Source organism: Dendropsophus ebraccatus, chromosome 11 (assembly GCF_027789765.1).
Source record: "Dendropsophus ebraccatus isolate aDenEbr1 chromosome 11, aDenEbr1.pat, whole genome shotgun sequence".
Classification (NCBI taxonomy): Eukaryota; Metazoa; Chordata; class Amphibia; order Anura; family Hylidae; genus Dendropsophus; species Dendropsophus ebraccatus.
Genome location: NC_091464.1, coordinates 1,474,014 through 1,491,442, shown reverse-complemented (window position 1 = coordinate 1,491,442; position 17,429 = coordinate 1,474,014). Strand labels below are relative to the sequence as shown.

Sequence of the window (17,429 nt, the reverse complement as noted above, 5' to 3'; positions counted from 1 at the left end):
GGTGCTGGTAGGGACTGTCCACACTGTGCTGTGAGCCCGGCCTGAGTCCTGACCTGCTGCAGGTGCTGGTAGGGACTGTCCACACTGTGCTGTGAGCCCGGCCTGAGTCCTGACCTGCTGCAGGTGCTGGTAGGGACTGTCCACACTGTGCTGTGAGCCCGGCCTGAGTCCTGACCTGCTGCAGGTGCTGGTAGGGACTGTCCACACTGTGCTGTGAGCCCGGCCTGAGTCCTGACCTGCTGCAGGTGCTGGTAGGGACTGTCCACACTGTGCTGTGAGCCCGGCCTGAGTCCTGACCTGCTGCAGGTGCTGGTAGGGACTGTCCACACTGTGCTGTGAGGCCCGGCCTGAGTCCTGACCTGCTGCAGGTGCTGGTAGGGACTGTCCACACTGTGCTGTGAGCCCGGCCTGAGTCCTGACCTGCTGCAGGTGCTGGTAGGGACTGTCCACACTGTGCTGTGAGCCCGGCCTGAGTCCTGACCTGCTGCAGGTGCTGGTAGGGACTGTCCACACTGTGCTGTGAGCCCGGCCTGAGTCCTGACCTGCTGCAGGTGCTGGTAGGGACTGTCCACACTGTGCTGTGAGCCTGAGACCTGACCTGCTGCCTGCACCGGAAAATGTAAGAGGAGAATGTGCGCTACCAGGAGAGGAGCTGCTGGGGAACGGCACAGCTGGTGAATCAGCCTCAATCCCTCTGACAGCCTGGCTGAGCAGGCTGTCACTCTCCATACACAATCACTGACTGACACAGCACCGCCGACACTGATTGGCTGAGCAGGCTGTCACTCTCCATACACAATCACTGACTGACACAGCACCGCCGACACTGATTGGCTGAGCAGGCTGTCACTCTCCATACACAATCACTGACTGAGACAGCACCGCCGACACTGATTGGCTGAGCAGGCTGTCACTCTCCATACACAATCACTGACTGAGACAGCACCGCCGACACTGATTGGCTGAGCAGGCTGTCACTCTCCATACACAATTACTGACTGAGACAGCACCGCCGACACTGATTGGCTGAGCAGGCTGTCACTCTCCATACACAATCACTGACTGAGACAGCACCGCCGACACTGATGGCTGAGCAGGCTGTCACTCTCCATACACAATTACTGACTGAGACAGCACCGCCGACACTGATTGGCTGAGCAGGCTGTCACTCTCCATACACAATCACTGACTGAGACAGCACCGCCGACACTGATTGGCTGAGCAGGCTGTCACTCTCCATACACAATTACTGACTGAGACAGCACCGCCGACACTGATTGGCTGAGCAGGCTGTCACTCTCCATACACAATCACTGACTGAGACAGCACCGCCGACACTGATTGGCTGAGCAGGCTGTCACTCTCCATACACAATCACTGACTGAGACAGCACCGCCGACACTGATTGGCTGAGATAATAAGCCTGTAGGATGTAATAGTTCTCAGGACTGTGCCTCGGTGCTCCTTGGTTCGGGCTGTGCCCCATGTTAGGACCATCCCTGGGGGCTCCTCTATCTCTCTGCCCCATGTCAGGACTGTGCCTCTGTGCTCCTCGGTCTCTGTGCCTCATGTCAAGACTGTGCCTCGGTCCTCCTCGGTGTCTGTGCCCCATCTCAGGACTGTGTCTCGGTGCTCCTCTTTCTCTGTGCCCCATGTCAGGACTGTGTCTCGGCGCTCCTCTTTCTCTGTGCCCCATGTCAGGACTGTGTCTCGGCGCTCCTCTTTCTCTGGGCCCCATGTCAGGACTGTGCCCGGTGCTCCTCTGTCTCTGTGCCTCGGTGCTCCTTAGTCTCTGTAACCCATGTCAGGATTGAGCCTCCACGCTCCTCGGTCTCTGAGCCCCATGTCAGGACTGTGCCTCGGTGCTCCTTGGTCTCTGTGCCCCATGTCAGGACGGTGCCTTGGTCTCTGTGCCCCCGCTGCTCTTCGGTCCCTGTTCCCCCGCTGCTCTTCGGTCCCTGTTCCCCGGTGCTTCTCGGTCTCTGTAACCATTGTCACAGACCTCTGACAGCAGCCCTGGGGATCTGCAGCTCCATCCTGTATCTACAACCTGCTGCAGTGTTATCAGGGTTATACAGTTACTATACATTATACACCACATGCTGATTGCTATACTGTACAGTAACTTATATATCACATATCCAGCTGCTGTGTTATCAGGGTTATACAGTTACTATACATTATATACCACATGCTGATTGCTATACTGTACAGTAACTTATATATCACATATCCAGCTGCTGTGTTATCAGGGTTATACAGTTACTATACATTATATACCACATGCTGCTATACTGTACAGTAACTTATATATCACATCCAGCTGCTGTGTTATCAGGGTTATACAGTTACTATACATTATACACCACATGCTGATTGCTATACTGTACAGTAACTTATAATATCACAGATTCAGCTGCTGTGTTATCAGGGTTATACAGTTACTATACATTATACACCACATGCTAATACTATACTGTACAGTAACTTATATATCACATATCCAGCTGCTGTGTTATCAGGGTTATAAGTTACTGTACAGTATAGCAATCAGCATGTGGAGTATACTGTACAGTAACTTATATATCACATATCCAGCTGCTGTGTTATCAGGGTTATACAGTTACTATACATTATATACCACATGCTGCTATACTGTACATAACTTATATATCACATATCCAGCTGCTGTGTTATCAGGGTTATACAGTTACTATACATTATATACCACATGCTGATTGCTATACTGTACAGTAACTTATATATCACATATCCAGCAGCTGTGTTATCAGGGTTATACAGTTACTATACATTATATACCACATGCTGATTGCTATACTGTACAGTAACTTATATATCACATATCCAGCTGCTGCTGTGTTATCAGGGTTATACAGTTACTATACATTATACAACACATGCTGCTATACTGTACAGTAACTTATATATCACATATCCAGCTGCTGCTGTGTTATCAGGGTTATACAGTTACTATACATTATATACCACATGCTGCTATACTGTACAGTAACTTATATATCACATATCCAGCTGCTGTGTGATCAGGGTTATACAGTTACTATACATTATATACCACATGCTGCTATACTGTACAGTAACTTATATATCACATATCCAGCTGCTGTGTTATCAGGGTTATACAGTTACTATACATTATATACCACATGCTGATACTATACTGTACAGTAACTTATATATCACATATCCAGCTGCTGATGTGTTATCAGGGTTATAAAGTTACTATACATTATATCACCACATGCTGCTATACTGTACAGTAACTTATATATCACATATCCAGCTGCTGTGTTATCAGGGTTATACAGTTACTATACATTATATACCACATGCTGCTATACTGTACAGTAACTTATTATCACATATCCAGCTGCCTGATGTGTTATCAGGGTTATAGCAGTTACTATACATTATACACCACATGCTGCTATACTGTACAGTAACTTATATATCACATATCCAGCTGCTGCTAGTGTTATCAGGGTTATACAGTTACTATACATTATACTACCACATGCTGCTATACTGTACAGTAACTTATATATCACATATCCAGCTGCTGCTAGTGTTATCAGGGTTATACAGTTACTATACATTATACACCACATGCTGCTATACTGTACAGTAACTTATATATCACATATTCAGCTGCTTCTCATTGTTTCATCTCTCCTACATGTTATTCAGAATAATAATCAGTATATTTGGGGGGTGGAACCAATTGTCTGCAGATCAGGGATTTCTAATGGGGGAATTTGCTTATTATAAGTAAAAGTAATGTATTATACTCCTAATCCAGGCACCACCACTTATATTTTTTTCTCATACACAGGACTCGTCTGGTAGAAAGTGAAGCTATGAATGAGTCTCTGCGCCGCGGTCTGTCGAGGGCAAGTGCTCGCTCCGTCCTGTCTGGCCCTGCCCCCCCCACTCCCTCATTTGATACTCAGGTTAATGATGTCGTCCGACAAGCAAAGGAGGAAATAAACAGTATAATAAGGAAAGGCAGGTAAGGTATATAGCTCCGCTCTTACAGCTGCCTTCAGATTATATACAGAGAGTGATACTAGCATTAATAAGGAGCGTCTGGAAGACATTAACAATCAGCTTAAAGGGAATTGGACAATTCAACTGGTGTCAGAGAGTTATATAGATGTTATTTACTCCTACAAAAATCTCCAGTGTTCCAGTACTTATCAGCTGATGTATGCCATGCAGGAAGTAACACCGTGCTCTCTGCTGCCACCCTCTGTCCATGTCAGGAACTCATCCTCAGGTGTTGTAACCATCTACTTTACTTATCTCCTACAGCCCAGAACAAAAGTCCATAAAAAAACGAGAGAAGCAGCACTATGAAAACCGAGAAGTAACCGATGAAAATGAAGAAGCGGTAAGAGAAGCGAGATGTACAGACGGGTACGGTGCAGCGGCAACATCATACAATGATAGGTGTGATAGATGCTACATACAATGATAGGTGTGATAGATGCTACATACAATGATAGGTGTGATAGATGCTACATACAGTGATAGGTGTGATAGATGCTACATACAGTGATAGGTGTGATAGATGCGGCTACATACAATGATAGGTGTGATAGATGCTACATACAATGATAGGTGTGATAGATGCTACATACAATGATAGGTGTGATAGATGCTACATACAGTGATAGGTGTGATAGATGCTACATACAATGATAGGTGTGATAGATGCTACATACAGTGATAGGTGTGATAGATGCTACATACAGTGATAGGTGTGATAGATGCTACATACAATGATAGGTGTGATAGATGCTACATACAATGATAGGTGTGATAGATGCTACATACAATGATAGGTGTGATAGATGGCTACATACAATGATAGGTGTGATAGAGTACATACAGTGATAGGTGTGATAGATGCTACATACAATGATAGGTGTGATAGATGCTACATACAGTGATAGGTGTGATAGATGCGGCTACATACAATGATAGGTGTGATAGATGCTACATACAGTGATAGGTGTGATAGATGCTACATACAATGATAGGTGTGATAGATGCTACATACAGTGATAGGTGTGATAGATGCGGCTACATACAATGATAGGTGTGATAGATGCTACATACAATGATAGGTGTGATAGATGCTACATACAATGATAGGTGTGATAGATGCGGCTACATACAATGATAGGTGTGATAGATGCTACATACAGTGATAGGTGTGATAGATGCGGCTACATACAATGATAGGTGTGATAGATGCTACATACAATGATAGGTGTGATAGATGCTACATACAATGATAGGTGTGATAGATGCTACATACAGTGATAGGTGTGATAGATGCTACATACAATGATAGGTGTGATAGATGCTACATACAGTGATAGGTGTGATAGATGCTACATACAGTGATAGGTGTGATAGATGCTACATACAATGATAGGTGTGATAGATGCTACATACAATGATAGGTGTGATAGATGCGGCTACATACAATGATAGGTGTGATAGATGTGGCTACATACAATGATAGGTGTGATAGATGCGGCTACATACAATGATAGGTGTGATAGATGCTACATACAATGATAGGTGTGATAGATGCGGCTACATACAATGATAGGTGTGATAGATGCTACATACAATGATAGGTGTGATAGATGCTACATACAATGATAGGTGTGATAGATGCGGCTACATACAGTGATAGGTGTGATAGATGCTACATACAGTGATAGGTGTGATAGATGCTACATACAGTGATAGGTGTGATAGATGCTACATACAGTGATAGGTGTGATAGATGCTACATACAATGATAGGTGTGATAGATGCTACATACAATGATAGGTGTGATAGATGCTACATACAATGATAGGTGTGATAGATGCGGCTACTTACATACACTGATAGGTGTGATAGATGCTACATACAATGATAGGTGTGATAGATGGCTACATACAATGATAGGTGTGATAGATGCTACATACAATGATAGGTGTGATAGATGCTACATACAGTGATAGGTGTGATAGATGCTACATACAATGATAGGTGTGATAGATGGCTACATACAGTGATAGGTGTGATAGATGCTACATACAGTGATAGGTGTGATAGATGGCTACATACAATGATAGGTGTGATAGATGTACATACAGTGATAGGTGTGATAGATGCTACATACCAGTGATAGGTGTGATAGATGCTACATACAATGATAGGTGTGATAGATGGGCTACATACAATGACTAGGTGTGACTAGATGCTACATCCAATGATAGGTGTGATAGATGCTACATACAGTGATAGGTGTGATAGATGGCTACATACAATGATAGGTGTGATAGATGCTACATACAATGATAGGGTGTGATAGATGCTACATACAGTGATAGGTGTGATAGATTGCTACATACAATGATAGGTGTGATAGATGCTACATACAATGATAGGTGTGATAGATGCTACATACAGTGATAGGTGTGATAGATGCTACATACAGTGATAGGTGTGATAGATGCTACATACAATGATAGGTGTGATAGATGGGCTACATACAATGATAGGTGTGATAGATGCTACATACAGTGGATAGGTGTGATAGATGCTACATACAGTGATAGGTGTGATAGATGGCTACATACAGTGATAGGTGTGATAGATGCTACATACAATGATAGGTGTGATAGATGCTACATACAATGATAGGTGTGATAGAGCCTACATACAATGATAGTGTGATAGATGCTACATACAGTGATAGGTGTGATAGATGCTACATACAATGATAGGTGTGATAGATGGCTACATACAATGATAGGTGTGATAGATGGCTACATACAATGATAGGTGTGATAGATGCGGCTACATACAATGACTATGGTGTGATAGATTGCTACATACAGTGCTAGGTGTGATAGATGCTACATACAATGATAGGTGTGATAGATGCTACATACAATGATAGGTGTGATAGATGCTACATACAATTGATAGGTGTGATAGATGCTACATACAATGATAGGTGTGAATAGATGCTACATTACAGTGAATAGGTGTGATAGATGCTACATACAATGATAGGTGTGATAGATGCTACATACAATGATAGGTGTGATAGATGCTACATACAATGATATGTGTGATAGATGCTACATACAATGATAGGTGTGATAGATGCTACATACAATGATAGGTGTGATAGATGCGGCTACATACAATGATAGGTGTGATAGATGCTACATACAAGTGATAGGTGTGATAGATGCTACATACAATGATAGGTGTGATAGATGCTACATACAATGATAGGTGTGATAGATGCTACATACAATGATAGGTGTGATAGATGCTACATACAATGATAGGTGTGATAGATGCTACATACAATGATAGGTGTGATAGATGATACATACAATGATAGGTGTGATAGATGCGGCTACATACAATGATAGGTGTGATAGATGCTACATACAATGATAGGTGTGATAGATGCTACATACAGTGATAGGTGTGATAGATGCTACATACAAGTGATAGGTGTGGTAGATGCGGCTACATACAATGATAGGTGTGATAGATGCTACATACAAGTGATAGGTGTGATAGATGCTACATACAATGATAGGTGTGATAGATGCTACATACAATGATAGGTGTGATAGATGCTACATACAATGATAGGTGTGATAGATGCTACATACAATGATAGGTGTGATAGATGCTACATACAATGATAGGTGTGATAGATGCGGCTACATACAATGATAGGTGTGATAGATGCTACATACAATGATAGGTGTGATAGATGCTACATACAATGATAGGTGTGATAGATGCTACATACAATGATAGGTGTGATAGATGCTACATACAGTGATAGGTGTGATAGATGCTACATACAATGATAGGTGTGATAGATGCGCTACATACAGTGATAGGTGTGATAGATGCTACATACAATGATAGGTGTGATAGATGCTACATACAATGATAGGTGTGATAGATGCTACATACAATGATAGGTGTGATAGATGCTACATACAATGATAGGTGTGATAGATGCGGCTACATACAATGATAGGTGTGATAGATGCTACATACAATGATAGGTGTGATAGATGGCTACATACAATGATAGGTGTGATAGATGCTACATACAATGATAGGTGTGATAGATGCTACATACAATGATAGGTGTGATAGATGCTACATACAATGATAGGTGTGATAGATGCTACATACAATGATAGGTGTGATAGATGCTACATACAATGATAGGTGTGATAGATGCGGCTACATACAATGATAGGTGTGATAGATGCTACATACAATGATAGGTGTGATAGATGCTACATACAGTGATAGGTGTGATAGATGCGGCTACATACAATGATAGGTGTGATAGATGCTACATACAATGATAGGTGTGATAGATGCTACATACAATGATAGGTGTGATAGATGCTACATACAATGATAGGTGTGATAGATGCTACATACAATGATAGGTGTGATAGATGCTACATACAATGATAGGTGTGATAGATGCTACATACAATGATAGGTGTGATAGATGCTACATACAATGATAGGTGTGATAGATGCTACATACAATGATAGGTGTGATAGATGCTACATACAGTGATAGGTGTGATAGATGCTACATACAATGATAGGTGTGATAGATGCTACATACAATGATAGGTGTGATAGATGCTACATACAGTGATAGGTGTGATAGATGCTACATACAATGATAGGTGTGATAGATGCTACATACAATGATAGGTGTGATAGATGCTACATACAATGATAGGTGTGATAGATGCTACATACAATGATAGGTGTGATAGATGCTACATACAATGATAGGTGTGATAGATGCTACATACAATGATAGGTGTGATAGATGCTACATACACTGATAGGTGTGATAGATGCTACATACAATGATAGGTGTGATAGATGCTACATACAATGATAGGTGTGATAGATGCTACATACAATGATAGGTGTGATAGATGCTACATACAATGATAGGTGTGATAGATGCGGCTACATACAATGATAGGTGTGATAGATGCTACATACAGTGATAGGTGTGATAGATGCTACATACAATGATAGGTGTGATAGATGCGGCTACATACAATGATAGGTGTGATAGATGCTACATACAGATGATAGGTGTGATAGATGCTACATACAATGATAGGTGTGATAGATGCTACATACAATGATAGGTGTGATAGATGCTACATACAATGATAGGTGTGATAGATGCTACATACAATGATAGGTGTGATAGATGCTACATACAATGATAGGTGTGATAGATGCTACATACAATGATAGGTGTGATAGATGCTACATACAATGATAGGTGTGATAGATGCTACATACAATGATAGGTGTGATAGATGCTACATACAATGATAGGTGTGATAGATGCTACATACAAGTGATAGGTGTGATAGATGCTACATACAATGATAGGTGTGATAGATGCTACATACAATGATAGGTGTGATAGATGCTACATACAATGATAGGTGTGATAGATGCTACATACAATGATAGGTGTGATAGATGCTACATACAATGATAGGTGTGATAGATGCTACATACAGTGATAGGTGTGATAGATGCTACATACAATGATAGGTGTGATAGATGCTACATACAATGATAGGTGTGATAGATGCTACATACAATGATAGGTGTGATAGATGCTACATACAGTGATAGGTGTGATAGATGCTACATACAATGATAGGTGTGATAGATGCTACATACAGTGATAGGTGTGATAGATGCTACATACAATGATAGGTGTGATAGATGCTACATACAGTGATAGGTGTGATAGATGCTACATACAGTGATAGGTGTGATAGATGCTACATACAATGATAGGTGTGATAGATGCTACATACAGTGATAGGTGTGATAGATGCTACATACAATGATAGGTGTGATAGATGCTACATACAATGATAGGTGTGATAGATGCTACATACAATGATAGGTGTGATAGATGCAGCTACATACAATGATAGGTGTGATAGATGCGGCTACATACAGTGATAGGTGTGATAGATGCTACATACAATGATAGGTGTGATAGATGCGGCTACATACAATGATAGGTGTGATAGATGCTACATACAATGATAGGTGTGATAGATGCTACATACAGTGATAGGTGTGATAGATGCTACATACAATGATAGGTGTGATAGATGCTACATACAAGTGATAGGTGTGATAGATGCTACATACAATGATAGGTGTGATAGATGCTACATACAATGATAGGTGTGATAGATGGCTACATACAATGATAGGTGTGATAGATGCTACATACAATGATAGGTGTGATAGATGCTACATACAATGATAGGTGTGATAGATGCTACATACAATGATAGGTGTGATAGATGCTACATACAATGATAGGTGTGATAGATGCGGCTACATACAATGATAGGTGTGATAGATGGCTACATACAATGATAGGTGTGATAGATGCTACATACAATGATAGGTGTGATAGATGCTACATACAATGATAGGTGTGATAGATGCTACATACAATGATAGGTGTGATAGATGCTACATACAGTGATAGGTGTGATAGATGCTACATACAATGATAGGTGTGATAGATGCGGCTACATACAATGATAGGTGTGATAGATGCTACATACAGTGATAGGTGTGATAGATGCTACATACAATGATAGGTGTGATAGATGCTACATACAATGATAGGTGTGATAGATGCGGCTACATACAATGATAGGTGTGATAGATGCTACATACAATGATAGGTGTGATAGATGCTACATACAATGATAGGTGTGATAGATGCTACATACAATGATAGGTGTGATAGATGCTACATACAATGATAGGTGTGATAGATGCTACATACAATGATAGGTGTGATAGATGCTACATACAATGATAGGTGTGATAGATGCTACATACAGTGATAGGTGTGATAGATGCGCTACATACAATGATAGGTGTGATAGATGCTACATACAGTGATAGGTGTGATAGATGCTACATACAATGATAGGTGTGATAGATGCTACATACAATGATAGGTGTGATAGATGCTACATACAATGATAGGTGTGATAGATGCTACATACAATGATAGGTGTGATAGATGCGGCTACATACAATGATAGGTGTGATAGATGCTACATACAATGATAGGTGTGATAGATGCAGCTACATACAATGATAGGTGTGATAGATGCTACATACAATGATAGGTGTGATAGATGCTACATACAATGATAGGTGTGATAGATGCTACATACAATGATAGGTGTGATAGATGCTACATACAATGATAGGTGTGATAGATGCTACATACAATGATAGGTGTGATAGATGCTACATACAGTGATAGGTGTGATAGATGCTACATACAATGATAGGTGTGATAGATGCTACATACAGTGATAGGTGTGATAGATGCTACATACAGTGATAGGTGTGATAGATGCTACATACAGTGATAGGTGTGATAGATGCTACATACAATGATAGGTGTGATAGATGCTACATACAATGATAGGTGTGATAGATGCGGCTACATACAATGATAGGTGTGATAGATGCCTACATACAATGATAGGTGTGATAGATGCTACATACAATGATAGGTGTGATAGATGCTACATACAATGATAGGTGTGATAGATGCTACATACAATGATAGGTGTGATAGATGCTACATACAATGATAGGTGTGATAGATGCTACATACAATGATAGGTGTGATAGATGCTACATACAATGATAGGTGTGATAGATGCTACATACAATGATAGGTGTGATAGATGCTACATACAATGATAGGTGTGATAGATGCTACATACAATGATAGGTGTGATAGATGCTACATACAATGATAGGTGTGATAGATGCTACATACAGTGATAGGTGTGATAGATGCTACATACAATGATAGGTGTGATAGATGGCTACATACAATGATAGGTGTGATAGATGCTACATACAATGATAGGTGTGATAGATGGCTACATACAATGATAGGTGTGATAGATGCTACATACAATGATAGGTGTGATAGATGCTACATACAATGATAGGTGTGATAGATGGCTACATACAATGATAGGTGTGATAGATGCTACATACAATGATAGGTGTGATAGATGCTACATACAATGATAGGTGTGATAGATGCTACATACAATGATAGGTGTGATAGATGCGGCTACATACAATGATAGGTGTGATAGATGCTACATACAATGATAGGTGTGATAGATGCGGCTACATACAATGATAGGTGTGATAGATGCTACATACAGTGATAGGTGTGATAGATGCGGCTACATACAGTGATAGGTGTGATAGATGCTACATACAGTGATAGGTGTGATAGATGCTACATACAATGATAGGTGTGATAGATGCTACATACAATGATAGGTGTGATAGATGCGGCTACATACAATGATAGGTGTGATAGATGCGGCTACATACAATGATAGGTGTGATAGATGCTACATACAGTGATAGGTGTGATAGATGCTACATACAATGATAGGTGTGATAGATGCTACATACAATGATAGGTGTGATAGATGCTACATACAATGATAGGTGTGATAGATGCGGCTACATACAATGATAGGTGTGATAGATGCTACATACAGTGATAGGTGTGATAGATGCGGCTACATACAATGATAGGTGTGATAGATGCTACATACAATGATAGGTGTGATAGATGCGGCTACATACAATGATAGGTGTGATAGATGCTACATACAATGATAGGTGTGATAGATGCGGCTACATACAGTGATAGGTGTGATAGATGCTACATACAATGATAGGTGTGATAGATGCTACATACAATGATAGGTGTGATAGATGGCTACATACAATGATAGGTGTGATAGATGCTACATACAGTGATAGGTGTGATAGATGCTACATACAGTGATAGGTGTGATAGATGCTACATACAATGATAGGTGTGATAGATGCTACATACAATGATAGGTGTGATAGATGCTACATACAATGATAGGTGTGATAGATGCTACATACAATGATAGGTGTGATAGATGCTACATACAATGATAGGTGTGATAGATGCGGCTACATACAGTGATAGGTGTGATAGATGCTACATACAATGATAGGTGTGATAGATGCTACATACAATGATAGGTGTGATAGATGCTACATACAATGATAGGTGTGATAGATGCTACATACAATGATAGGTGTGATAGATGCTACATACAATGATAGGTGTGATAGATGCTACATACAATGATAGGTGTGATAGATGCTACATACAATGATAGGTGTGATAGATGCTACATACAATGATAGGTGTGATAGATGCTACATACAATGATAGGTGTGATAGATGCTACATACAATGATAGGTGTGATAGATGCTACATACAATGATAGGTGTGATAGATGCTACATACAGTGATAGGTGTGATAGATGCTACATACAATGATAGGTGTGATAGATGCTACATACAATGATAGGTGTGATAGATGCTACATACAGTGATAGGTGTGATAGATGCTACATACAATGATAGGTGTGATAGATGCTACATACAATGATAGGTGTGATAGATGCTACATACAATGATAGGTGTGATAGATGCTACATACAATGATAGGTGTGATAGATGCTACATACAATGATAGGTGTGATAGATGCTACATACAATGATAGGTGTGATAGATGCTACATACAGTGATAGGTGTGATAGATGCTACATACAGTGATAGGTGTGATAGATGGCTACATACAATGATAGGTGTGATAGATGCGGCTACATACAATGATAGGTGTGATAGATGCTACATACAATGATAGGTGTGATAGATGCGGCTACATACAATGATAGGTGTGATAGATGCGGCTACATACAATGATAGGTGTGATAGATGCGCTACATACAATGATAGGTGTGATAGATGCTACATACAATGATAGGTGTGATAGATGCTACATACAATGATAGGTGTGATAGATGCTACATACAATGATAGGTGTGATAGATGCTACATACAATGATAGGTGTGATAGATGCTACATACAAGTGATAGGTGTGATAGATGCTACATACAATGATAGGTGTGATAGATGCTACATACAATGATAGGTGTGATAGATGCTACATACAATGATAGGTGTGATAGATGCTACATACAGTGATAGGTGTGATAGATGCTACATACAATGATAGGTGTGATAGATGCGGCTACATACAATGATAGGTGTGATAGATGCTACATACAATGATAGGTGTGATAGATGCTACATACAATGATAGGTGTGATAGATGCTACATACAATGATAGGTGTGATAGATGCGGCTACATACAATGATAGGTGTGATAGATGCTACATACAATGATAGGTGTGATAGATGCTACATACAATGATAGGTGTGATAGATGCTACATACAATGATAGGTGTGATAGATGCTACATACAATGATAGGTGTGATAGATGCTACATACAGTGATAGGTGTGATAGATGCTACATACAATGATAGGTGTGATAGATGCTACATACAGTGATAGGTGTGATAGATGGCTACATACAAGTGATAGGTGTGATAGATGCTACATACAATGATAGGTGTGATAGATGCTACATACAATGATAGGTGTGATAGATGCTACATACAATGATAGGTGTGATAGATGGCTACATACAATGATAGGTGTGATAGATGCTACATACAATGATAGGTGTGATAGATGCTACATACAATGATAGGTGTGATAGATGCTACATACAGTGATAGGTGTGATAGATGCGCTACATACAATGATAGGTGTGATAGATGCGGCTACATACAATGATAGGTGTGATAGATGCCTACATACAATGATAGGTGTGATAGATGCTACATACAATGATAGGTGTGATAGATGGCTACATACAGTGATAGGTGTGATAGATGCTACATACAATGATAGGTGTGATAGATGCTACATACAATGATAGGTGTGATAGATGCTACATACAATGATAGGTGTGATAGATGCTACATACAATGATAGGTGTGATAGATGGCTACATACAATGATAGGTGTGATAGATGCTACATACAGTGATAGGTGTGATAGATGCTACATACAATGGTGTGATAGATGCTACATACAATGATAGGTGTGATAGATGCTACATACAATGATAGGTGTGATAGATGCTACATACAATGATAGGTGTGATAGATGCTACATACAATGATAGGTGTGATAGATGCTACATACAATGATAGGTGTGATAGATGGCTACATACAATGATAGGTGTGATAGATGCTACATACAATGATAGGTGTGATAGATGGCTACATACAATGATAGGTGTGATAGATGGCTACATACAATGATAGGTGTGATAGATGCTACATACAATGATAGGTGTGATAGATGCTACATACAATGATAGGTGTGATAGATGCTACATACAATGATAGGTGTGATAGATGCTACATACAATGATAGGTGTGATAGATGCGGCTACATACAAGTGATAGGTGTGATAGATGCTACATACAATGATAGGTGTGATAGATGCTACATACAATGATAGGTGTGATAGATGCTACATACAATGATAGGTGTGATAGATGCTACATACAGTGATAGGTGTGATAGATGCTACATACAATGATAGGTGTGATAGATGCTACATACAATGATAGGTGTGATAGATGCTACATACAATGATAGGTGTGATAGATGCTACATACAATGATAGGTGTGATAGATGCTACATACAAGTGATAGGTGTGATAGATGCTACATACAATGATAGGTGTGATAGATGCGGCTACATACAATGATAGGTGTGATAGATGCTACATACAATGATAGGTGTGATAGATGCTACATACAAGTGATAGGTGTGATAGATGCTACATACAATGATAGGTGTGATAGATGCTACATACAATGATAGGTGTGATAGATGCTACATACAATGATAGGTGTGATAGATGCGGCTACATACAATGATAGGTGTGATAGATGCTACATACAATGATAGGTGTGATAGATGCTACATACAGTGATAGGTGTGATAGATGCTACATACAATGATAGGTGTGATAGATGCTACATACAAGTGATAGGTGTGATAGATGCTACATACAATGATAGGTGTGATAGATGCTACATACAATGATAGGTGTGATAGATGCTACATACAATGATAGGTGTGATAGATGCTACATACAATGATAGGTGTGATAGATGCTACATACAATGATAGGTGTGATAGATGCTACATACAATGATAGGTGTGATAGATGCTACATACAATGATAGGTGTGATAGATGCTACATACAAGTGATAGGTGTGATAGATGCTACATACAAGTGATAGGTGTGATAGATGCTACATACAATGATAGGTGTGATAGATGCTACATACAATGATAGGTGTGATAGATGCTACATACAATGATAGGTGTGATAGATGCTACATACAGTGATAGGTGTGATAGATGCTACATACAATGATAGGTGTGATAGATGCTACATACAATGATAGGTGTGATAGATGCTACATACAATGATAGGTGTGATAGATGCTACATACAATGATAGGTGTGATAGATGCTACATACAATGATAGGTGTGATAGATGCTACATACAATGATAGGTGTGATAGATGCTACATACAGTGATAGGTGTGATAGATGCTACATACAATGATAGGTGTGATAGATGCTACATACAATGATAGGTGTGATAGATGCTACATACAATGATAGGTGTGATAGATGCTACATACAAGTGATAGGTGTGATAGATGCTACATACAAGTGATAGGTGTGATAGATGCTACATACAATGATAGGTGTGATAGATGCTACATACAATGATAGGTGTGATAGATGCTACATACAATGATAGGTGTGATAGATGCTACATACAATGATAGGTGTGATAGATGCTACATACAGTGATAGGTGTGATAGATGCTACATACAATGATAGGTGTGATAGATGCTACATACAATGATAGGTGTGATAGATGCGGCTACATACAATGATAGGTGTGATAGATGCTACATACAGTGATAGATGTGATAGATGCTACATACAAGTGATAGGTGTGATAGATGCTACATACAGTGATAGGTGTGATAGATGCTACATACAATGATAGGTGTGATAGATGCTACATACAATGATAGGTGTGATAGATGCTACATACAATGATAGGTGTGATAGATGCTACATACAATGATAGGTGTGATAGATGCTACATACAATGATAGGTGTGATAGATGCTACATACAATGATAGGTGTGATAGATGCTAC

General features: G+C 39.9%; 1 protein-coding gene across 7 annotated transcripts in view; it reads left to right on the top strand.

The window, feature by feature from the left end:
• KIF21B (kinesin family member 21B) overlaps positions 1 to 17,429 on the top strand; it is a 318,269-nt gene that overhangs the window by 129,917 nt on the left and 170,923 nt on the right. For all 7 annotated transcript variants that reach the window (XM_069944619.1, XM_069944618.1, XM_069944620.1 and 4 more), the window contains 2 exons: positions 3,872 to 4,048; positions 4,351 to 4,429. In XM_069944619.1, the coding sequence (XP_069800720.1) occupies positions 3,872 to 4,048; positions 4,351 to 4,429 (256 nt within the window). The remainder of the gene's footprint in view (positions 1 to 3,871; positions 4,049 to 4,350; positions 4,430 to 17,429) is intronic.